General features: G+C 40.0%; 1 protein-coding gene across 1 annotated transcript; it reads right to left on the reverse strand.

Moving 5' to 3' along the window:
* Positions 1-7916: 7916 nt before the first annotated feature.
* Positions 7917-25499, reverse strand: EEF1E1 (eukaryotic translation elongation factor 1 epsilon 1). The gene is made up of 4 exons (XM_086469095.1): positions 25373-25499; positions 23275-23475; positions 15638-15733; positions 7917-8581 (listed from the first exon to the last, which is right to left on the reverse strand). Exons 1-4 carry the CDS (start codon positions 25463-25465, stop codon positions 8441-8443), a joined length of 531 nt encoding a protein of 176 aa, XP_086325221.1. The 5' UTR covers positions 25466-25499; the 3' UTR covers positions 7917-8440.
* Between the last annotated feature and the right edge of the window lie 278 nt (positions 25500-25777).

The raw sequence follows: 25777 nt of genomic DNA on the forward strand, positions 1-25777 counted from the left end.
GGCGCCCAGCGCCCCGCTCCGGCGGCACCGGCCCGCGGGCAGCCCGGCCCCGCCCCGCCCCACTTCCGCCTCACCCCCGTGCCTCGGCGTGAGGTCATCGCCGCGCGCCGCCCGCCGCCGTTGCCGCGGTAGGCCTGGGGCGGGCCGGGCCTCCCGGCGCCCCCGGGCCGCTGCGGGCACCGGCCTCAGCCGAGAAGGACGCTGGCACGGGAGGGCGGCGCTGCCGCCTCGGGGCCCTGCGCGGCCCGGCCCGGCTGCCCGCTCCGGGCCCTTCGCATCAGGGGATTTCCCTGGGCCCAGCGCCGAGCGCCTCCGGAAACAAACCAGCCGCCAAACCTCCAGGGCTCGTTTGGTTGTGGGGCTACGCAAAAACCCCCAAATGACCTAACAGCCCTAGACATGGCTTTTAAAACCATTTGAGAGTGGTAGGATACGTTCAGTACACGTTCCTGCTTACAAATTACAGTATGTGAACTTTCTTCTGGGGCTTTTTTCTTTGTTTTCATGCTACATAAACCTGTAACTTTTAGAAAAGCATGATCGTATGTAGATCATTGCACCCATAGTTGGGGGTTTTATTACACCTCTTTTCTATTTGCAGTACATACCACACTGATCAGTGTCTTTGTACAGTCAGTCATGGAAGAACTGAACCACAAACTCTGCTACAGCTGCTGCAGCCTTCACGGCCCTGGCCTGGAACACCTGAAAGGAACCAGTTTAGCTAGAACAATTACTGTTTTATTAGCAGAAAACAGGAATAGTATATATTTCTTTGTTAGAAATTAGTTCTGCCCATGTTCTACTCTGCATAGGTTTTATCCGTACGAGCAATTGCCCGGCAGAGAAAGAAAAAAGGACTTTTTTATTGTGTGAAGCTATCACAACAGACACTAAATTAAACTATTATTAAATAATTAAACTCTTATTAAATTCTGTGTCCCATCATCAAAGCTCAGAAACTGCTCACTGAAATCACTCTATTTCTTTGACAATGCACAGAATCTTCTGAACTCAGCCTTAAAAATTAGTGAATTGGTTTTGTTGAAACAATCTCCCCCAAAATCAGTCAAAATACGGTTAGAATCTGTTTAAATAATAAAATGAATCTTACCTTGGGAAGTGTTCAATACCGCAGCTAACTTTATTAAATTCAGCATAAATATATAATCTAAAGTAGCTTTTCACTCCTTCACTGTTACATAATCAGTACATATTACACTAAATAGGCAATTAGCAGAGATGAGAATTGTTATTAAAAAATAGCATTCCCTTTCACCTATTTCCCCCCCCCCGCCCCCAACCTCACCACCTCTTGCAACCTATAGATTAGTATTTATATTTTTCCACTTGGACCCAAAACACATAAGCACTTGACAATCACCAGTGAATTACACTAGTGCTCATATATCAGCAATACCTGTAGGATATCCCAGCTGGCTCGACTATCACTAATAATTAGTGTTAGTATTGTTCAAACATTGATTTTCTCCCTTTCCAGTCTGGCTGCCATCCTTCCCTAGTCCCTCTCTTTTTCTCTCTCTCTATCAGACAAGTTATCTCCCCCTCTAAGCCCTGTGCTCCAGCTATCTTTTTAGTTGCTAAGGAGGAAATCCTCCAGTTCAGGGGGTTTATAACTACTGCATGTCTAAAAAAGAGTTTTTACATTATGAGTAATGTCAGGTTTGGAATTACGGGATTGCAAAGGCAAATCCTGTGACAGGTAAGTGCATCGGTTTCTAGGACTCCTGTCCTGAAACCATTTCTCCTCTTTGTTTGAACACTGTTTTTGTTTTAAAGAATATGCTTTATTGGCTGCATTTATGCTTGTTTGTTGTTTTTTCCCCCTGCTCACTCTCACTGCCCTGTCAAGCTTATTCTTAAAACATATTTAAAAAAATTAAGGAGGACTTAAAGAGGTGATGGCTATAAAAAGACAATACTTGTGGAGCCCCTAACCTGTCAGTTTGTAGGAAGTGGTCATCAAGTCATAAAAATATGTAAATAGCTATAGCTCAGGGCATGAAAATCAACATATGTAGTCATCATGTATTTTTTTGGAAGATAGGCCAAACAACCTCTGTCATTTTTGCCGTGCAACAGAACCCGCTTTCTCTTTTAGGGATCACCCTGCCACTTCCTATTAGTGTTAGCAGCGCTCCGCATTGCAAACCCTTCAGCTGAACGTGCCAAGTCCTGTCATTTCCCCCACAGGCTGTCTGGCAACGATAATCCACTCCAGGATTGTTACATCCAAGTGGTGGTGTCCGAGTCAAATGCCGGCAACAGGCAGGGAAACCCAAACCTGTTGAGGCAGATGTCTGCCGGGACAGGAGGAATCGGAACGACGGCCCTTAAGAGGGCGAGGCGGGGGACGTACTTTATGCCAGCAGAATAAGTCCATGGGCTGCACCCGTGATGGGAGACAGAGACTGCGGTCGTGATGGCTGGAAGTTTGTGGGCCGCGATGCCAACGCTGGCCAAAGCAGGCCCGGGGCTGCACTGTTTGGAGGACTGCCTTGTCAGATTAGCCATGCGGCTACTGTATTTGATGCTCAACCTGGACGGACAGGCCTGCCAGGCAGAAACTGCTCAGGCAGATGATGCTGGGGAGGACAAAAATTATCTACTGCAAGACTAAGAAGACAGATGACACCCAGCAGGAACAGCAAGCCAAATCTGCCGAATCCACAATGCAGCTGGCTAGCCCGAGGCTACCTGCCTCTTTGAAGTGGAATAGACATCACCGATGAGCTGTCAAATTAGATCACCAGCCTGGAAATGCTGAAAGAGATTTAGTTCTTCCAACAGAGAAGGGGAAGTTTAATAGATGAAAATCTTCCTAAAGGGGCCAAGGTAGTGTGGGAGGGGAAAGTGGAATCCTTTAGATGCAGCAACAATGAAAAATTACTCACCTCTTGCCTGCCTGCAGAGTGAGAGATGGGATGTGCGGCGTCTGCAGCAGCCGCAGTGGTTGTAGTCACTACCAGCACGGAAAATAAAGGCCACGCCTGCAGGAACGCACGCAGAGCGGCAACAAGTAACCGTTGCTACAAAACCACCCCCTGCCCCCCCCCGCCCCGCCCTGTGATATCTATGTATCGCCCTGGAGCTGGGCTCTGAAGTACCAGAAATCTCATATTCGAGACATGCAGCGGCGGGATGCAAAGACCCAGCCTGAATCCGAAAGCTCGGCGCAGCAGAGGCGCGTGATGGCCCATCTTCCCTCGCATGCCTTTTGCGGTGAAATTCAAGCACAAAAAAACGTGTGGAATATGATTAAATTTTGATAAATCTTACAATTCAATTTCAATAAATGCAGAACAAAAATGAAGATTACCGAGTGAGCAAGCATGCGCTCAGGTGTACGGTGAGTATGAAGCATGGCGTCTCCGTTAGGGATGGCAGCAGCACGATCCAATTATAGATGCAAAGAAGAAATACCGCTCTTGGGGAAAAATATTAAATGTATTAATCCATTAAGCAGCCGCATCATTGCAATTACACTTTGAAGTTAAAAGACCGTGAAACACACCAAAGATTAAAAGAAGTGATAAGATTAAAAACCTAAACAAACAAACAAAAAAAGAAATCAAATAAGCTTACAGATCCCTCTTCCTAGCAAAAGCTAAAAAAAAAAGTACAAAAAAAATTACATACTAGGTTCTGTATACACATACAATTATAAAATCAATTTATGGCCATACCAATGCAAATTTACTTGGGAGAAAAATCATGATAATGCCTCTATTCTAAACTTCAGCATTCATGTAGCAGACAAACCATAAATCACCAGCATAGATGCAAAGAGAAGATGCTAGCAGATCAGACAGAATATGAACCAGACCTCTCAATAGAAGAGTTTACACTGGATTTCTTGGTAATGATTGTACAGTTGTATCTATTCCTTTATTTTCATGGCTCTCAGCTGATCTCTTTTTAAGTACTTTGTCCTCATCTCTTCCAAATCCACAGCACTGAGGAGCAGAGTTTTGATCATCTATTGCTTTTTAAACAAGAGATTCAAGAATAAAGGTGACCAAGTTCTACAGCTCTCTTTGTCTGTAACATTACTTGGGTATATTTTATTTCATGGACAAAACCATGTTAACACTTCTAAGTGACATTTTCATATAAAACAGTTAATATAAGCGAGTGTCTTATTTGAATTGCAGAATACTCATGTCTACCTTAAACCTTAGTTACAAGTCTCAGCTGCCTGCCAACAACCCAGGATCCACACCCACAGTGAAGAGCTGAGATTACTCTTCCATCAGCTACAACTATAATTGAAAGAAATGTGTGTATGTATGTGAGACAGAAAGAAAGCAAAGTTGAAGAATTATTTTATCAAGACACTCCAATGAGCTCTAACACCCATGGGGAAGTTTAAGATGTACCTTACAAAAAATAAGCTCCTCATTTCTAGGCCTATGTACTTGCAAAGATTCAGACAGTAGGAAGGAATTTCTGGGAGAAGGGTTACTTCAGTTTAAACATATTTTGAAGAGGGTGGGGTAGGTTATAGAGAAGGAGTACAAGATTAAAATGACATGAAAATACCACCTCTTACAGGCAAACAGCTAAGGTTCCAGCTAGGAGACTTCCCTGTCCAAACGTTATGCATTTTACCCAAAGACTCTCTGGCAATTTGGTAGGTGCAAACCTCTTGAAAGCAAGTACTTCCAGTGGGTGGGCAGTGAAGAAAGGCAACGGAACTTCCTCGATTGGACTGTTTCGGTTGTTACCCAAAAGTGGTTTCTCCTAACTTGTCTTCTCTGTGGGAAACTAGGATGCCAACCTGATAGGTAAATCACTGATGACACAAAAGAGACTCGACAAAACGCATGTCGTACATTTAAGCTACCATAAAAAACTTGCATACAATTTTGCTGCTGAAACGCCTACACTTCAGTTCCATCTGAACGGTTGGATTTTCTCGGTACCCAGGTCTAAACTGGAACTAGTTTTGTTTTCATTTGGTGTAACACAGATCAATCTCAAACTTCTCATTCCTATTTGTTTTTCTCTAATTCCATATTAAACCTGGCTTTTTATATAAATCACTGTTGCCCAGTTACGAGTCTCAGCTTGAGAACTGCCCCTAGAGATTTCTCCAGTCAAACTGGACTCTCACTTGAAAATGAAGCTATGCACACCAAGGCCACTAAAAATCACTAGCACATTTCTAACGTACTCGATGCAGTACTTGGAACCCATGTTTCAGCCTGGCTTGTCTGCAAGCACCAGTCATCTGAGCACCAAGGGGAAGGAGACAAGTCAAAGTGGTAAGTGTTAAGATTTCACCGAACACTTACAATTATCATATTTCTTTCACTGTTGAATTCTTCAGTTGCTGAAAGGTTGTCACGCAGCCCTGTCTCACCATATGGCAACAACCTCAAGTCCTAGAGGCACATACTTAAAAGACCATAACATGTCAGGCCCCTTGAATAAATTAGAACAATTATGCAAAATAATAATACTCCAATGATGAGATACATTAACAAATGAGAGCACCACTGTTCATGAAATGCTGTGAAAATAAATTCCACACATCACTGTGGTCATCATCAACATCAAACTGCAAAGCAACAAAAGTAAAACAACATCGCAGTATTTACTGTGCCCTTCAGCAACTGAAATTTTAAGAAAGGAGAAAGAGGTTGCGAGGGAGGAAAGTCACTTTTACTGATGCTCAGTGAAAGTATAACAAAATATTACAGAAACAGAAAGACAAGCCGTAGTAGCCTTAAAACCAGCAGAACATTTACCCACTCACACTCTTTATACAGGCCATCGATGCTAATTTGACAGCTCACGTACACTGCACCTCATCTGTACATAATACAAAGCATCATCATAGTAAAAAGGGTACCTCATCTCAATCTCAGATAGACCAAGCTCCAGAAGTTCTTTTCCAGATTCAGCTGTCCTTGATGATCAAAAGGCATTAGACAGAAAGGGGGAGAGGGGAGGAAATCAATGCCATCTGCTTTTCCCAATCATCTCTCTAAGGCAACATCTCAATTCACTCTCCTTTGCTTTAAAGCCTCTACACCCTTAAGCTTCTCCAGGCAGGGGAGCGAAAATCAAAATGCTCAAGTTAGCACATGATAATGACCAAATGCCTCTCAGAACTTATAAATTTTACTAATCCTCTTCTAAACATATATTTTTTGTTATCCGAACTTTTTTTTTTTTTAAAAAAACATTTCGGCAGCAATAACACTCCTGTTCTACACCAGAGAAAATAAAACTGGCACAAGAAGCTAGGGGATACTGCAGCAGTAGCATGCAGCCACCTTGAGAAATCCCAGCCCTTGGAAACAGCAGTTGTTTGGGATTAATAAAAAAAAACCAACCCCGCATTGTAGAATCATCCCTACCAAATGTGCCTGAAAAGATGACAGTATTGTTTAAAGCAATATTTTTAGCTTTGGCTTCACTCCAGTGTTCTCAGCTGTAATAGAAGTCACTGTTTCCACAGGTGAAGGCTTCCAACATACACTTTACAACACTTAACTTGTTCTTGCCTGCAACAGCATATATAAAAACAAACAATCTGTAAGATGAACATGAAACTTCCCCAAACCCTGACCAAATGCACTGATTATTCCCACTCAAGCTTCCCTTCAAAAACAGAAAATGCTTCACTATAGTAGAATTTAGCAGAAGTGTAGGTCATTTTCCTCAGTCTCATCATCACTTGCTCCCAGTCATAAGTGGGGGGAAAAAAGGAAACGTGCTTATACATGTACTCTTATGTAACAAATGGTTGAATAAATTGGTAATTAAGTGTGCCAGTACTGACAGTAAAAACCTGAAGCCCTCAGGTAATCAAATATGAAAAGTTTGAAGTATGAAGTTTCTCCTGCACATTTGCGCTAAAGCCCACTCCACAATTCTTGAATAGATGTCAAGATTTCGGCGAGATCTTCATAACTAAGTACACAAGGCCTGCTTCTAGATATCAAGGAGTGAGAGTAACTAACAGTGAGACAGTAGAATCTGAGAATTAAACCCCTTGGGAAATGCCAAGAACTTTTTCAAAACGAGTATTCATTTTTAACACTATAAGACATTCCTAAAAGTAACACCGTAAACTCTCTAAAGAAGTTATGTGTATACAGAAAACATCTATTGGAGAGCCTGGAATTGTCCAAGTTAAGCTTACTCACTTTCTTCTGTCCTTTTGTGTGTCAGGATGTATTTTAATTATCTCATTATCTACCTACTTTTTCCTTAAGGCTTTGTAACACTCAAAACACTCCAACAGCTACCCAAGGTATCGTTGTATCTACCTCACTGGGGGAGGCTCCTAAAGTAGCAGTTAAGACAAAAGAACATACAACTGAGAAGTTGTTAGCCAAGCATTCGTAGAAACCAACGTAGAAGTTCATCAACTAAAATACCAAAATATTTTTCCATTTCTTTCAGCTTTTTAAAAGAAAGGGTAGCTGAATTGTGCAGAGGTGATTACCCAGCTCAGATGTATCCTTAGCACTTTTAGATTTGTTGAAAATAAAAAATGGAGGGACCATGTTCCACAGTGAACTGATCTCTCCAAAAGTCTGACCCAACAATAGTGTCTTTGGTCTTAAACTGTAAACCATTGAGAGTGAACTTGACAGAATAGTTCATAATTATCTTAATCTGAGGGGGGTGTTTGGTTTCTTGCGTGTTTATCTTTTTAAGGTTCTTGGAACTTGCATTTGTACTTGTGTGGAAATACCATATAGTGAGACATATGCAAAATCTTGAAAAATGCTGCCTTTGTTACCCAGTTTGAAAGGAAACGCTCCTAGAATCTAAGGAAAAGTCCATATACCACAAAATGAAGTAGCAAGTGAATGAACCTTTTAAAAGTCTTCTTTATGAAAGAAAAACTAAATGTTTCACAGCCAAATTAAGACTATGGTTTTAAAATAATTTATTCAGTCACATAAATACTTTGTAACATTTGCATGTTCCCTTTTTCACATCCTTGGCACACAATATAGCTCTTAACTTTTACAAAACTAGTGTAAACATCCATGGAAAGTAAAATGAAAAGAAAGAGGGACAGCCGTAAAAATTCAATAAATAGTAAAAGGAGTGAATAATTGAAGGAAAGCAAGTACTTCCTTCTACAAAGACCATGTAGTTACACTTGAATGTTCAACTGAAAGAACTCTTCATTTTTAAAAAAATAGTGAATTAAAACTCCATTTCCATCTTTCTACCATTGTTTCATTTAATCAGATACACGATACAATTCTTTAACCAGTTCAAACTCTTGAATGAGCAACAGCAATTCAATGCAATTGTATTATTTGAGACATCGACAGTTTTGGTTCACATACAGGTGGTTACAAACCAGTATTTTGAAGTTAGTGGTTTTGGACAGTATAACTGCTAAACTCCCAAACACCCTTCCAACATGACATGAATATTTTCCTTAATGAGCATTAGTGTATAACCTGTTCTTGATGAAGATGACATTAGAGAGATGTTGTCGGACACCTGGATAATGTTGAATGTGGTTGAACCAACGAGACACATTAAGGTATTCCTCCTTTTCTTGCACTGTGAGGTCTACCTGCAGGGGGAAGAAACACAAGGCACCAATAATACAAGGCACTGCATCACCAGTGTCACAGTATGTGGCAATGTAAAATAAAAGTGGACAGCTTTACAGCTGGTTTCAACTCACATAAAAAGGACTCACAGTCCAGTAGTATTCTATTTAATTTCACATATTCAAATTCACAGCCCAAAATATGTATTGACTTTTAGTTTACTCAAATGAACAGACCTGGAGGGTGGAATATACATTTGTATGCTAGAAAGGGGAAAAGGGCATTAGCTTGCTTGAATTCAATGCATCTATCTACCCACAGGGTTAGCATACAGTACTGGGGGGTGCAGGCAAGAGTTCTACCACATGTCTTTCACATCAACCTAGCAGGCAGTCTTGCCTCACAGGCAAAGTGACTACTTTGTATTTCAAGGGGTATTACAAGTACAGGAATAAGGTTTTTTTCAGGCAACTTCAGATTGTATAGAAAAGTTGAAAGTTGTTTTCTGTTTTGAGCAATAGTCATACAATGGTTACTAAGAAACAGCACAGCTCAATGCTTACCTGATCAGATGTGCTAGCCCACATTATTAAGACAGCAATGGCATGACTCAAATTACTACAGTAAAACAAACTGAAAACCTGTCCATACTTCATAAACATATTTGAAGTACTATCAATTACTCCTACAGTTTCAGGTCTTGTTGTCCACCAGAATTCTCAAGTCAACAGCACAGTTGCTTGCTTATTTTAACACAAACCTAAACAGCTGCAAGATCAGTCAGGAAGAAACCTCCAACTACCATAGCAACAGCTCCTTGCCCCAGGAATTGTGTCTAAGATTAATGAAGAGCTTCAAGCCTACCTTTACTTCTATCAGAGGACTGGCTCAGTCATCTACAGCTACAGATCTTAAAAATTATACCTTTTCAAAGTCTTCTCAGTTCAAGTCAGCAACATCCTTCACTAAAGACTTACTACTTCCGTGTTTCAAGCCAACTGTAGAAGAACTATTCCCAGCCTACATCACCTGTGCTACTAATCCTTGACTAGCAATTTTAGGTCTCCTCATTCCTCCGCAATGAAGTTAGCTCATCAGTTTAGACAATCTGTTTCTTCATATTAACCTACTACAAGTGAATTACATATGTCCTCAAAACAGCTGACAAAAACTGCATCAGGAACCATGTGATCTGCACATCAACTACCCTACCTTCTCTCACCAATGCTTAAACCAGTCAGTGCAGGATTCACCTCACTTCATTTTCAGTTAACCAAGTTAGCCATCAAACTTAACTTGGTCATCTTGACACCACCTGCAGCCAATGAAAAAGGGCACATCTGTAGAGGAGAGTTTTAACAGGCAAACCACTAGCTAGACATGCCTAGTATTTATCATGTTTAGACTTCTAGAGCTAATCAAGGTTAATCCGCTCCTCAAAAGCCAAACAGATGGTCTATGCCTTATGCAGGTCCATTGCAAATTTGATCTTGGGCACAGGACAGCTGGAAACAAATATGCTCACACAAACCTATACCTACTCATTTACTCAGCTGTATGAGTGAAAAAGCTGGTGTTCAAAACTAAGTCTCATGTTAAATTTCACCTCATGACACAGCAGCCCTGTCAATTTCAAGAGTTGCCTACAACATTTGCTGCTTCTCCTTACTGTTCTCACACAGCCCAGCACTTGGCTATGAATTTGAAAGCTTCACACACATAGAGGTAAAAAGAAAATAAGGATCTATACACTAAAGATGAACCACTGGAAAATTACCAAGGAGGAAGAATTTCAAGAATTCTAAATGAATGCCACATAGCATTAAAGCCCTGTTAACAGCAAGTTACAAGCATAGTAACTGCAGCAACAACCGAAAAGCAGGGATCTTGCAGCTGCTCCTAAACCCAAGCAGCTCTTCTTGCTACAGACCTCATCTGCCTGCACACCAGCACAGCACTGCACAGGTATTTGCATAGCTTCTGCAATTTTGAACTGTGATGAACCTCAGTTCAGGCAGTATGAGAAAATCTGCTTTTCTTGCTGCTGGCATGGAAATGTAAACACTATTCCTACAGCTGTATAGCCTCACAGAAGTGCACAGACAAATCAATTGAAACACAGCCACATATTACTTTTACTGAGCTAGAAACATAAGGGAGTTCATCAGCATTAGCCAAGTGGAAGAGAACAACACTGATAAGGGGGAAAAACTCCAGAATTTTTAAAGGCATTACAAACAAAAAGGGCAAGCTCTTAAAACGTAACACTAAGTGCTTCACAAACTGCTTGAGCTTCTGCAAGTACAGTATATCCAGGACAAAAACCCACATGTAGTACCATTTAGGTGAAGATGGCTTTGACCACCTGCAGCTTGTTATACTTAATGGTAGTTGGAAGCTGGTGTTTGGCATGAAGCTGTAGAACCATTTACAAAGCAACACAGAGCATGAAAAGCAGCACATGTACTCTAAGGCCATCTGAAATCACTGGAAGTATTTAAGTACAAGCAGATAGTAAAAACACCGTCACTAAGTTCCGTGAGTGTTCTACGTAGTTACAATACCCTCTTCCGAGTCTTTCATGGGTAAGCACTTGGTTATAAAAATGCTGAGCTCAACTTCAGGTTTTGCAGCAGATACAGTATTTTCTCCCCATGATTTTATACTGATAATTCTCAATCTTCACATTTCTCTGATGTAAATCAAAAATAAAATCTGGAAAACTAGTCCTCCCTCCGTTCTATTAGCGTAGCCAAAAAACACCTGAAGGGCAAATCAGACAGCTACTCTAATAACAAACCCCCTTTTTGTACTCTAGGCACAACAAGCAAGATATTTTTACTTATTTACATAATACACTCTATCAGTGAAATATATTAAAAAGCACTTTGTGGCATGCTCTACTTTTTACTCAGAACATAACTCTTAGGTTAATTGTTTAGAGATCACTTCCATGGCATTTTTTACAACATTTTGATAGATGGGTATTTTCTGTTCTTCCTCATTAAATTAGATAATTCCCCCAAGTTAAGAAAGGCTGCTGTTCTGCTGTTAAAATAATTATTTGCTATTAAAGCAATTACTTTAATAGCAAAGAAGCAGACACTCAATTTGAAAGGCTTTTTTTTCATGTCATGGAAAAAAAAAGTCTTACTCTTCCACCACAAAGCTCACAAAGGGGAACCAAGGTGGTCGTCATACAACACAACTAGAAGAGTTTCTAGAAGGGCTATAAATACACAAGCTTTAATTATATTTGCTTTCACTAACATTGGAGATGCAGGCGTAAATTCCCATTCCCTCACCTTGTGTGTGCACGGAAAATCTCAAAATACCTGCCTACATCTGAAGTTCTTCAGCATCAAGAAAAGGATAAGACACTATCTCACTTTTTTGATTTAGCCTTTAGATATGAGGGAAAGAGAAAAAAACCCAAACAGTTGTATTTCATGAAATACATGTATTTTAATAGTTTTGACTGATTTTCTGATGTTAAAGGCACATGCTTAAAACTAATTTTTTTCTTTAAAGTAAAACTGTTTTTTGTAATTCAGTTTAAGTACCACTTCCAGCATCATTCTTTAGAAGGAAAGCCTGTAATCCCAGTACTAAGATAAGCAGGTATCAGTGAATATTAACAGAAAATCATGACAATTGTTTATTACAGAAGGCATTCATTATGGAAAAAGTTAACTGAAAAATAAACTACTATTGCAGCCTCATTGTAGTTCAGTATTAGTAGTTCTGACCCAAGGAGAACAACTTTGGTTTGTACTTGATTTGACCCCAAAATGTTGACTGAGGCTTCTTCCATTTGCAGATAGAAATTTCACCCAGAAGTTATTTTCTACACCTTAAAGAAATTTTCAAGTCAGACAGATTTGAGATAACTACTTTGGTTCTGACAATTTTTGAGGTATAAAACCAGACATATCTTTGTATTGATTATTTTTCTTAAATAGACCTGGACTTGTGCTGTTCAAAAATACTTAAGAATAAAAACATAGGGAAACTCTTTTTAATTAAAAAAAGTTATATGAAAACAAGTTCATTACCACAGGGGGAAATGTAATGCTTCCTGATTGCCTGAGCTATCCTCAAGTAATGCTTCCTCTGCAATCTAGGCCTTAAACTAGTAGAACTTCATTGTTCATTATATTTATCCACATATATATTTAAGTAATCAAAGTGTCTAAAGACAACAATATTTACATTAGATACATGGAGACATGGAATTACATATGACAATGTAAATCACAGTGACTGAAAAAGCTCATTTAGACAGTTAGAATCAGGCATTACACTTTTTGGGTGTTTGTCACCTATATTAGGACATAGAACAACAATGTATACAATTTAGTTCCCGTTCTATTATTAGACGTGTGTATTTCTAATTCACAAACTCAACACAGACGCAGTCTGCAAGAAGCCTGATACACTACCTGTGAATCTGACTCTCACTCAAAATCTTAATTCCTTTCTCACAATATGGATTTTTAAACACATAGGACTATTGCGCTTATTAAGATAACTAGAAGGGAGTGGAAGAATGAAAGAAAGGCATACAATGCAAAATTAAGAATTGCTGCTGTTCAGACAAACAAACCAATTAGTAAATTCAAATGGATGAGCCTGGACAGTGAAGGATCAGGTTCCAGATCCCCCTCTTGGGTAACAGGAAGGGCAAAAGGAAGCTGGGAGAAGGGGAGGAATAACAAAATGTATGATCTATATTCAGAAACACTATGAAAGGAAGATGAAAACACAGGTGATGAGGCAAGCAATATGATTGGGTGGTCTTAGAAGGTTTTAAGAGTTTTAATAATACTTGGCTCATTCAGGATGACCATGGTACGTCACTAATATTTACAGTATTCTATTACTAATGTCTGTGTTAGCATGTAGTTGTCAGTCTATCAAAGGCAGAGAGATTAATCCTAAAGGTCATTATCAGTAACATTTTCAGATCAATTTTCTAAACAGCTTGATGGACAGCAAGAACCGTGGGTCTCCCCCACACCGTACCTCCCATTTCTACCTCCACTCTTGAAGGATCATAGGAAACATTTATTGATATTTTGCACAAGGCTTAGCTGAACCAGTGCTGGATATGACAAACTGTTTCCCTGGACCACATCACATTAACAGATACAGCAGCTTCTCCACCCCCCTCCCCCTAAAGCTTAGGGCAGAAAGCAGCTCTGGATGTCCTTTCTTCTCACTACAGGAAAAATAAAAATATAAAAAAAAAATCACAGGATTCTACAGTTCAAGATATTATCTCTATAGTGAAATACTAATATTAATAAATTCTGAAACCTTCAAAATACATGTCATTCCTAGCTAGTAGCTTCTAGATTTTCCTCCTTTATTCAGGATAGCCACCCCATTATTTGCCCTTTATACCCAGTTCAGAGAATCATTTTCCATGAGAGCAAACATTTCAGAAACAGATGCTGTACTAGAAACTTGTCCCAAGTAGTGTCTGGATGGTTGCAGGCACCCAGGAGCACCAAGTCATTTGTTTTTACCATCTGTTCTATTTCCCAAAGCAATAACTTGTATCTTTTCTTCTTGATTAGGTGGTCTACTCTAGAGCAAACTCTAAATTTAAAATATGCTTGATTTTCCCCTGCCTAAGTTTTTTTTTAAAAAAGAGTCTCATTTGAGCTCATTCTCTCTCACAGCATATACAGTTATATTTTTAGAAAGTATCTATACATTTTTTCTATGTCTACATATCATATGTGAAAGGTACCCCATTCTGACACTCTAGTCCTAAACACCCCATTCTGACACTCTAGTCCTAAACACATCTATCCTACTACTTAAGGTATTTTACAAGGCAAGTTATGATTTAGCAAAATTAATTCTAAGTGACTTACTCTCACATGTTTTTAAAAACCTTCTGAAACGAAGCTTCCCTTCCCTCTCCTCTGCTTGACACTCTCTCACTTGAACTTTTACTCCTGGACAGTCAAGGTACACATACGTAAGTTCTCTGCCATTTTTGGCAGTATTTCATTACAGAATCACATTACTTCATCTCCACCCACACCCACCCTGCCTCAGCCTCCTTTTGAAGTGTAGCATTCTTGCACTCTTCTCCAAGAACCCTGCTTTTAATTGTATGAAGTAACCATTCACCCAGTTGACCGAATTCACCAATTCTCAGACACACACGCATTTGTTAGATGCATCTTTTTCTGATTATCCCTCCCTCTAGTTTTCTAACATAAAACTGGCTGATTTTATCTCCTCTCAAGAATTTAGCAGGCCTTTTTGTGCAAGTCCTTTGATTTTTAGTAGTACCCGCTCCAGAGAAGAGCAGCTCATTTACAATCACATTCCAGCCACCAAAATAAAAGTAACTTCTACTGCTTCATCTTTAAATTACCACTTGGGGTTCAGAACTGAGGTGCAATGATTTATACACACTTCATAGCATACCCTGAGCCAACTATGAAAACTCTCAACATCTTAGTCATTCAGTACAAACTTTTTTCTCCTAAGCACCATCTCCCCATGTTATTTTCATATTCTGTATGTTAACAAGTCTTATCATTAAGTCTTGAAACAAAAATGACATTTTGTTATGTCTCACACATTTATATACATTAACCCTTCAGGAACTTAGTTTACGAGCATCTTTCATAGCACCAGTGGCATTTCTCCGATACTAACAAGGTCAGTACTTTCAGTTCTGACACGTCCTTTCAGCTTCATTTATCTATTTCCCTGTTCTGTAAGCAGTTATGTTTCAGGCTTGAACAGATAGAGTCCTCACACCTAGAAACACAGGGACAGGTAATGTCCTTGTTACATTACAAAGAGGAAACTAAACCATTCCCAACACTACAGATAATACACTTCTTTCGACAGATCCATAGCAAAATAAAAAAAAACCCACTTAAAAACAAGTTTTACTTTAAGTTCTTATAAGATATTGCTCTGGTTTTGTTCTGTAATTGTCATTGATCAATTCAGTAAGTCAACTTCTACAACAATAAACTGCCCTTTAGATAAACAACAATTACAATAGCTGTACATATAAAAATAACACAAATAACACTCACCATGACATGATGCAATCCATAGTACATCAAAATGTCTGCTAAGGTAAAAACGTTTCCTGCAAGGTAGACTTTATCTTCAAGGTGCATGTTAAGATCCTAAAAAGGAAAAAGTCATTATAGTGCTGTAGCATTGACTTTGTAAGACACAACACCAAGGCGATTGTTAAAAATAATAGAAAATCTCCTCTGGAGACCACGCATATAAAATAAACGCCAGCTTTAATTTATCCCAATCCAGCAAAGGAGAAAAACATTAGAAGAAAAAAATTCTAAGAAGTGTCAAGATAATAAACTAAAATATCATCATTCTTTGACAGTGAGAATGCAATAAAATTTAAATGTTGATCTCTAAACAGAGTGCTGGCCATCCTGCTGCTGGCACATAATTTTTCATAATTCCCCCACTTTTATCCACTCAAGTTTTTGTAACTACAAGTGTAATTAATTTTACATATTAAGCTGACTCCACAGAAATATTTTAAAATCTGTCTTTTCCTGGCTTCAAATTACTGGAACTCAAGAAAATGCAAGAGTTGGGTATTTTTTTTTATTAGTGCATATGACTCAGAAGCACCGCTGTTATATGTTTAACATCTGGTAAGTGGAAAACACAGTCCTATGATCAAAGGAGAGCACGTGGCTCTTCCAGCAGCAGCTCAGCTTTTCCCCTCCTCCAGGACACACTCAATGCAGCTGGTCAGCAAGGTTCTGGAACTGCAAACGTGCAAGGGAAGCACAAAGGGATGGTGGGGTGGGAGACAAACAATGTGTTTCAAGCTCAATGCCCAAAACTTGGTCCCCATCAGCCGGTATCACTGGACACCTGCTTTTATTAATGCTGAAATCACTGCTAGGAATTCTCAATGACTGGTGCTGTCAATTCAGTTGCTACCTAAGTCCATATGAAGAGAGCATTGCTTCAGCATTTTAAGATCATCTCTCAACAATCCTGTATCAGAAGCTATAAGGATGTGTAATAGGCAGCGTCCATTCAGGTTCAGTGAATAAATACTTCAAAACCATACTACTGAAAAACCCTTTTTCATGGCTTTTTGTATGCAGTCATTCTCTGCTGGAAAACAGGAGGCTGACAGACTCGTCATTGCTCCAGTGTATCACTTCTGAGGAATACAGGCATCACACATCAGCTCTACCTCTTTACCTGCCCTTCCTTTTCTCCACATCTCACCTACTTCTCATCCAATTAATGAACCTTTCTGCACCCTACTTCCCTCTAGAGGGAAAAAAAAATGTAACAGCAAACAAAATTATCTACTTTAACTCTGAACCCAGCATAAGCAAGCTTTAGTTTTATATATTCTTTTCAGAAATGCAGGAAAACAGTTTCCCAGCTTTTCCCTGGGTTTGGAAACTCTCCCTGTTAGTATTCCTCCACTGCTTGAAAAAACTTGTAGTAAATGCACTCTTTTTTCCTTGGAGATCTCCTTAAGCCACCCCCTCCCCATACCCCAGACACAGAAGCAAGCAGCTTAAACATAACTAACATTTTTCAAAACATCCCTGAAATGTTTTTTCAGTCTCAACTACAGCACATTCCATTTTAAGACAATCTTTTGTTTTCAAAGAAAGTCTAGGGCAAGGTGAAGGGGGTTAAAAATTAGTGAAAAAGTTAAAGTTACATTTAGCCTTAAGCACATTGCAGTTTTTGTGGTTCCATTATTTTACTGATGTGGAGATACCCTACAGTAAAAAAAATCCTATCTCCTATATGAAAAAAAACACCCAAAACCAAACCACACAACTAAAACACCGAGACTTCAAGACATCTGACCTTGCATTTGAATTTGACAAGTTTGACTCCATTATGCCACCTTACTATTTCTTTGATAACCTCTTCATGACAGGACTCCTGTACTTCTGTAATATTTAAAAATCCTCATGTCTGCTTTGATTTCTTTTATTAGAGCAAATCAGGGAAAAAATATTAACCCCTGCATAGTTAGAATTCTGTAAGGTCATCTGCCCCTGGCTATGCAGCTTTTCTTTAGACTGGTTTACTGCTTCATTCATGTTAGTTAGCTCTCAAATTACTTTAAACATGTAACTACAGTTCTGTGGCATTTCACACAACACAAAGGCAAACACAACGTTAAGAAGAAAAAGCTTTCAGGAAGAAAAAAGTAATACCTAGAGACCTGGTTACTAGTAAAAAAAAAATAAATCAAACTCGTCCATTCTGATGCAGTTTCTCTGACCAGCATTTTTCATTTTGATTAACCAGAAACTCATCATGAATTAGAATGAGAAGCAATGCCACTGAAATAATATATATCCCCTCCCTCCTGTCCCTTCTTCTTAGTCTAGGCTACGGAACCAGGATTTTGCGAGCTAAAGAGCTCATTATCTCTGAAGGTACAATCAACACAGTTATTTCACTGCTCAAAATTTTCTATTTCTGTATCCAGGAAGTTATGGCATGCTAATTCTTAGTTTTATACATCTTCAAGGGATAGGCTAGTTTCTATGCAGGAATACTGTTCATCCAGTTGTTCAGGGTGGGTCAATATTGCACAAAGATGGTTTAATAACATACAAAGAATAAATTTGTTCTTTGAATATACTGTGCACACTCTAAAAATACTCATCAATAAAAAAATCTTAAAACTTTAAAGGCAAAATAAGCCCCTACAGCATAAAAATTATTTATTCTGCTTCATCAAATTTATGAAGTCAGTTAACTGAGCAAATGGAATTTGACAAAAATGGTTTAGTCTTGGATAAATCAGCATTAGTTTACAATTCTGTTTTCAAACATGTACTTTCCTCCCATAAAATACAGACAGATATTCTGAGTTCATTTTGTACGTCAAGCTAGTTCAGAAACACCACAGTACAATTGTATTTTCATGCGCACTAGGCACATTTAGTCAATCTTGCCTCATAGGTAACACTTCCCATAGATGATTATATTATTGGCTAGTAGCCAACTATGTTAAAACTCCTGAAAGTCAACCTTTCTTAACTGACCATGGTGTTAAACTCAAATAGCATTCCTGTCCTGGAGAGATTAATGAAAACAGAAATTCAAACACAGTTTTGCATTCACATTACACACAGAAAATTCAGATCTGCTAGTTGTCATTTGTATTAGTCCTCCATGTACTGAACATCACTACTGAAACTGATGATGTATATACAAACCCAGTATTAAATGACCGAAACAGTCTTGGAAGTTGCTTGTAACTATATGAACTTCTTGTTGCAATCCCTCAGGAAACCCCTTCTCAAGTTCCAGGCAAGTATAAGGCATAACTGCCATTTGATGCACTAAAGTGCATCGAACAACTGCAGCAATTCAAATCCCATTTTTGGGAATGGGGGGAAAAAGCAACAGAAACAAGAGATGCTGCATTATCTGTGGACTAACTGACGGCTTTCTATTTGCTTGTTCTAGGGAAAAAAATCCAATTTACAGCCCATATCTAGAGTGATAGTGCAACACATCCCATCCATGGCACACTTCTGGCTACCCACACACCTTTTAAGTATGCAACCTAGTTGTCTGCAATCCAATTCAGCCAATTAAGGTGACTGAATCCCTTCCAGTCACTGCAAGTGGAGACAGCAGCTCGGAGAAGCAACAGTTGCTTCTTACAATGACTCAACAACTTACAGCCCAGTCATACTCTGATTTTGGTTTGGGTATTTTGACTACAACACCACACTGCAGGTGTCTGTGCTTCCCTCACACAGAAGCACATCCTTTCAGTCAGCAATATTCTTGAGGTCATTTATGCCCTAAGTGCCTTTATATCACACCATGCAAAGACAAAGAGCTAAGCACTCTCACACGCCTCAGGAAAGCCTCTGACAATACAGAACACAAGAATAGGATTCTGCAGCCATATCCAAGAAGAGCAGAACTGAACTACTGGGGCATAGCCTTATTTTTAATTCTAATGCAAGACTTTTCTGTCTAACTGTCAATCTATGAGCTAAACCTGGCCTGGAAGAATATTTTATTTAACATACTGAGCTTCCTGTAAAAGACAGAAGAAAAATAATCAACAAATCTTGCTCAAATAATCAAAATTCAATCTTTTACACCTGTAAGTGCATAAAAACAACCTGGTGCTAACAGAAAGGGAGAGACATAAACATGGAAAGTCGAAGTTTAAAGAGCCAAAGTGGGTCAGCATCCCATTTAGAGGTCCATCAAGAAACAGTGTACAAGAACTGGATTAACACCATGGACAGAGCATGGGTTAACTTGCTTATCCATTTGTAGAAACAGTAACTTTTCAAACAAGCACACTAAAGAACTGAAGCACAGTCATTCAGATTTCTAATTGGATTTCATGATTACAGCCAGACAGCACAGGAAATTGAGACAAAACTACTTGAAATCACGGAACATTTTTTTTGTGAGCCACTGAAAGTAGTACACAAAAATTCTTGGTTGTAATTACCCTTCAGAGACTACAGATTTCTACATTTCTGTGGAGGCTTTTCTGTGAATTCAACTACAAACCCCCAGTTATTTAGAATATGCCTCTGTAGACCGGGGGTGGGGGGGGGGTGGGGGTGGGGGTGGGAAGAACACTTAAGTTCTGAATACCTAAAATTGACAAAGCAGACACATTCAGATCTCCTGAATGGAATTCATTAACATCTAAGTAGACATTTGATGGCACAACTGTTTCACAAAGGCTCTCAATTCCTTCCTAGAAGAGCAGAAAAAACTACTAGTTACCAAGCACAACTACTCAGTAACTTTCAAATTTTTTTTTTTTTCCTATGCAGCTTAATTTACCATTAACTAAACACCAAAGCAGCAAAGGAAAATACTCTCTCATCCTGTGGAAAAAAAAGTTCAAATAATCCACTGGATATTACGTTATCACTGCTATTGACAATTACCATTCCTACATTCTGCTGAAGAACAGCCCAGAGGTATTGCTCCTATTTATTTTCTCCAGTACAGCAGCACATATCAAAGTCAGATTCAACTCACAAAGCACTTCCACTGCGAGTTCTGAACAGTACAGCATTGGCTCTGAATGAATATAAAACACCTTGTTGAGATGGTCTGACTACGTCATGATTGTTTTCATGCCAAGTAACAGCTTCAGTCAACACATCAGTAAGAACAATTTAAAAGCCTATTTTCCCAAGCCCAACAGAAAACCCTTCCTGTTCAAATTAACAAACATTAAACCAGTTATTTACTGACATTTTTCAGAACCACATCACCTCAGTTAAGGGTTAAACAGGCAGCCTAAAGTTTATAGCAGACGTGACTGAACTGTTTTTGGAGCAGCTTATTATAAATTGTGGCTCTAGGCTGCAACTGTCCCAAGACTGCCATTGTGTATTCCAGACACATCGTAAAACTACAACCTCAGACTTGCCTCCCCGTTTTAGGTGTGTTTTTTTTTTTTTTTCCTCCCAGCCGTACTCCCTTTTGGCATAGTATACTTCAATGGTAGGCTGCCTCTTTTCTGATTAATCATGGTGGCAAGAGAAGAAATAAAAAAAAAAAATCTTAACTGCAGTACTATGAAGTTATTAGTGCTGCAACAATTCCACAGCAGCCCTGTGTCAAAATAAATTCTGGCTATTCAACATCTGTTAAGAAAAAATCCATAGGATAATACTGAAGTGTTAATATCTATTAGAGCATGCTTAAAGGCAGAGATTCTCTCTCAAGTGACTGATTTTCTCAGAAAGGAAGTTTTCCTTTGTATGGAAACATTTGTTTTATCTACATATTTGTGTTTCAGTATATTCTTTTGTACACAGGGAGTGTTGCTAAGGCTGAAAATGAAGAGACATACCAGCTTCAGGACAAAACAATCATATCTCTGTATCTGGTTTTAATACTCAAACGCAGTTCTGCAGATACTCACGTGCATGTGCTGAGAAAGCAAGTATCATCACCTAAGCCATCTAGAGCAGATGGATTTTATTATAACAACAGAAAACTTGCTTCTGGTTTTTACGATAGAAGGACAAGAAAGCTAAGTAAGAGTTAGTTATTCTCATACAGTCTTCTCACAGTATGTGAGAGAACAAAAGGCATCAGAAGTTTGTTTGAAAAACAACTGAAATTATATACTGTCATAAATGTTTTTAAAAAAATTAGACACCAGGGACCTCTGAGGGCCATCTAGTCATACCACCTGTTCAAAAGTACATCTAAATCTGAAGTTAAACCCTGATTATTTAATGCCTCCAACCAAGTTCTGAAAAATCACAGAGGGCAGAAAGTTTTCATGCAGTATCTGTAGAGTAGCCATGACTGTAAAGGTTTTGATAGCATTTGCACATAGAAAATAAGATCAGAGATGTTACAAAAAGAGAAGTAACGTAAACAAACTCATGCTTACTAACAAGGTTTCGCTTGATTTTAAGTAACACAGTGTTAACTCTTGAATGTTGCTTCAGTTTATCTTTGGTTTCTGTAATAGTTCTAGTTGACTCAGATTCTTCACAGCTAACGAAAGTCTGAAGTATTAAGTAAGGCTCTGCTAGCCTGAAGTAAGATCAACTTTCTCAATACCTTGCAGCTCACAAAGCTATTTCTAAACCCAGTCTGACCAGTAGCACCGAGCATTGTGTACTTTCCATCTAAAACATACTTTCAAAATTAGAAAAATAAACACTTTAAAAATGGATTGAATGTCTGTGTTATTTCATATTACTTAGTAAACAGAGCCCTTAACACTTAACAGTATGGACATCCCCCCACCCCCCCGGCAGTGTCCAAGGCCAGGTTGGATCGGGCTTTGAGTAACCTGGTCTAGTGGGAGGTGTCCCTGCCTATGGCAGGGAGGTGGAACTAGATGGTCTTTAAGGTCCCTTCCAACCCAAACCATTCTATGGTTCTACGAACAGCATAAAGCAAACTTTCTTGTCAAGCTCTGTTCCCAGAAGACTGCAAAAATACTAATTAGCAGTTACAAGGAGTAAGAAGGAAAATAGAGTAAGTTTTGCTACCTACTCCCTGCCATCTGACTGCTCAAGTAACAGGGTGACCCTTGAGATTCTCTTTTCTGCTTCCACCTGTTTAAGAGGAAGTAAGCTTCAAACTACAGACAAGTTTAATACAGTAGACTAAAGCCTCCATACGAAGTAGCTTGATGTGAAGGGCAGTTTTGCATAAGTTCCTTTATTATTTCACTTTTCACACACAACTCTGTCCAGTAACTCCTTTTGCTATCAATACCAACTATCACAACATCATGGCCTGTATTTCACGACTACCAAATCAATCAGAATAGCTCCTGAAACAATCAGAGCAGTGTTATCTTGAAATACAATGCCAACTTGTTCATAACCAAGGTTTTATGAAGATAGTAAGAAACTGGCTAATAAGAAACCAGGCAGCTGAACAATCCCTAAACTATCAAGAACACCCTGGGTAGTTTACAGCATTACAGTCGTTAAGAGCTCTGCTTCATATGTTTTGCCTCCTGTTTCAGGTTGCTGGGGTATTTTTTGCCCATAAAAGTGAAAAGCAGCAAGCAGAATAAAAGCCAGTGCTTAAAGATACTGTCAAGTCTTCAAAGTTTGCTCAGGTTTATTAACTTGTTCATATACCTCTCAGCACTGTAACCTTCTTCAAGGTCTAGTCACTCCAGAATTCAGTGGCAAGGTAATTAAGTCCTCCTTACCTTCAGAATTATTCTAGTATCATCTTTATTAGCACCTCCATCTACTCGAGTCACTCTATATTCCAACCACTGCTGAACAACAGCTTTCTCTTCTGCAGAACTTCCAAGCAGCTGGTCTTTCTTAGCCTGTTTCACTAGGTGGGCAGCTATGGTCATCAGTCCTGTCAGACCGGGACCATTGTTTGTTTGAAGAACAGGAACCTAGAAGAGGAAACAGAAGTGTCACACTAAACAACTCCTTCAAAAAGCAGCCTCTATAAGAATAGCTGTTGGGTTTTTTATAGCCCCTCAAAACAATCTTTAATGCAATGTATCAGATTCAGAAGCATTCACATTAAAGGCAGTAACATAAAAAAGTGTATGTTCTCTTTTCACTCTTTGGGGTGGTTTGTTTCCAGTTTTTACAGAAGTGTATTTAACACACACGTGGACAAATCAAGACACATTTAGCTCCAATTAATCAAATTCTGCCTGTATTAGCAAGATACAGCATTGCTCATTCTAATCCTGGCAGAAATCTCTAGCTACCTTTCAACTTGTTTTCACATTCAGGACTCTGACATCAAAGATCATGAAGCCAGCAGCATCCAGTTTCTCTCTGAGCAGATAGCAGCAGCCAGACTTACTGAAATGCTTGTTCATAATTCCTTTTCTTTTGCCAGATGTTTTGACAGAAGTTAGTAGTTCACCAGTATCGGGGGGGGACAATACAACACCCCTCTAGCTTTAACTATGTCTTTGCTAGTAACATTAGCAGACGTTAAACTGTGGGAAAGGAAACTGAACCCCTAAGTCAGAAACCAAGTGAATGAATCAGAACTTAGTACAACAGACTAAAGTCCATTCAGTCATTTATGACACCAAATGACAGAAGAGAAACTGATTAAAATGCAATACTCTTTTTTTTAAGTATCTGACCACAGAGTTCAGAATTAAGATAAGGTGTAATTTGAAAGAATATTAATTTTGCAGTTGTACCAAGAGTCTTTGACTACTACTCAATCCTTCCACCACACATGCAGTCAGAAAAACTACAGACAGATCCAGTTACTTGATTTTTCAGGCTTATGCTTTACAGTAAGAGCATTAAAATACCAGTTGGGTTGTTGAACAATTAAGGAAGCTTTTGCAACCAAAGAATGCGTATTCAGGACTCAAGTAATAACCAGTGAACAAGTCAAGTAAAAAATACATATAAAAACATAAGGCAATCACACAGCTTCTTTCCTCTGGTATCGTTTTCAGAGGCAATCATTTAAAGGCCCTCACACATTTGAGATACTCTCAGAGCCCATTACATTTTTCACCCCTCAGCTACCTTTGACTACAGGACTGAATGTTTCCATATGAACTTTAAAATGTCAAGACATCTACTTTAAAGGAACAAAATACTTAAGAGCAACAGCTCTTCACTACAGACACGTTTCTAATATTAACAACATATCTTTTCCACATAACGTGACCACGCCAGCACAGATATAACTTGCACTAGCACCAGGAAAGATCGGGGAAGAGAAGAATCGTGTAAAAACATTTTAAGCCGACATCCCTCCAACGACACACAACAACCCTCCCCCAGGCAAAGGAAAGAGCTTTCCAGAACCTATGAGCAACCTCAGCTTACTGCAGGTGGAGGAAAAGGAGGAAAAGGAGGAAAAGGAGGAAAAGGAGGAAAAGGAGGAAAAGGAGGAAAAGGAGGAAAAGGAGGAAAGGAGGAAAAGGAGGAAAAGGAGGAAAAGGAGGAAAAGGAGGAAAAGGAGGAAAAGGAGGAAAAGGAGGAAAAGGAGGAAAAGGAGGAAAAGCGCGCGGCCCCCCCCCCCCCCCCCCCCCCCCCCCCCCCCCCCGGATCAAAGGGAACACCTAGCCGTGCCGGGATGCGCAGCTGAGGCCCACGCAGGGGCCGCCCGCCCCGGAGACGGGGGATGGGAGGCCACACGGTCCCTGCGGCACTGGCGGTGGGGGGGAATCGCGGCGCGGGTCGGGCCGGGGAGGGGAGCGGGGAGGGGAAGTGGCGGCGAGGGAAGAAGCCGCCGGGGAAGGGGTCCGTGGGGGCCCGTGCGCGCCTCTCCCGCTCCCGGCCCCTCCTCGCTCCCTTCACCTTCCGCTCCCCCTGGACGCCGTACTTGTTCCCTTTCCGCAGGCCCAGCAACTTCTCCAGCAGAACCAGCTCCTCCAGCCCCGGCTCCGCCATCTTTGCCGGACAACCACCTGGGTAAAGAAGGGCAGTGACGGCCGCCACCTCTCAACAACCGCCAATCCCATTGGAAGACGGGACGCCACACCGCTAAAGGAACCGTCGCTACTATTGGCCTGAAAGAGCCGGCGAGCCAATCAGACGCTCCGCGCAGCTGACGCATGCGCTGAGCCGGGCTTTGCTTTGAAACCCCGCGGAGGCGGGGGGAGCTGCGTATCACCAATGACGCATGTGCAGCCGCAGACAGACATTTTCCCGGCTACATCGTGGTTTGCGCATGTGCTTGCCAGGGGGAGGGGAGGGTGCTAA

The sequence above is a fragment of the Leptosomus discolor genome, chromosome 8 (genome assembly GCF_034619465.1).
Source record: "Leptosomus discolor isolate bLepDis1 chromosome 8, bLepDis1.hap2, whole genome shotgun sequence".
Classification (NCBI taxonomy): domain Eukaryota; kingdom Metazoa; phylum Chordata; class Aves; order Leptosomiformes; family Leptosomidae; genus Leptosomus; species Leptosomus discolor.

Coding starts and splice junctions, on each gene's coding strand:
- EEF1E1 (XM_086469095.1), bottom strand. CDS start 25,465: ATGGCGGAGCCGGGGCTGGAGGAGCTGGTTCTGCTGGAGAAGTTGCTG. Junction 23,476..25,372: donor GCGTCCAGGGGGAGCGGAAG/GTGAAGGGAGCG, acceptor TTCCTCTTCTAG/GTTCCTGTTCTTCAAACAAA. Junction 8,582..15,637: donor ATGGATTGCATCATGTCATG/GTGAGTGTTATT, acceptor TTCCCCCTGCAG/GTAGACCTCACAGTGCAAGA.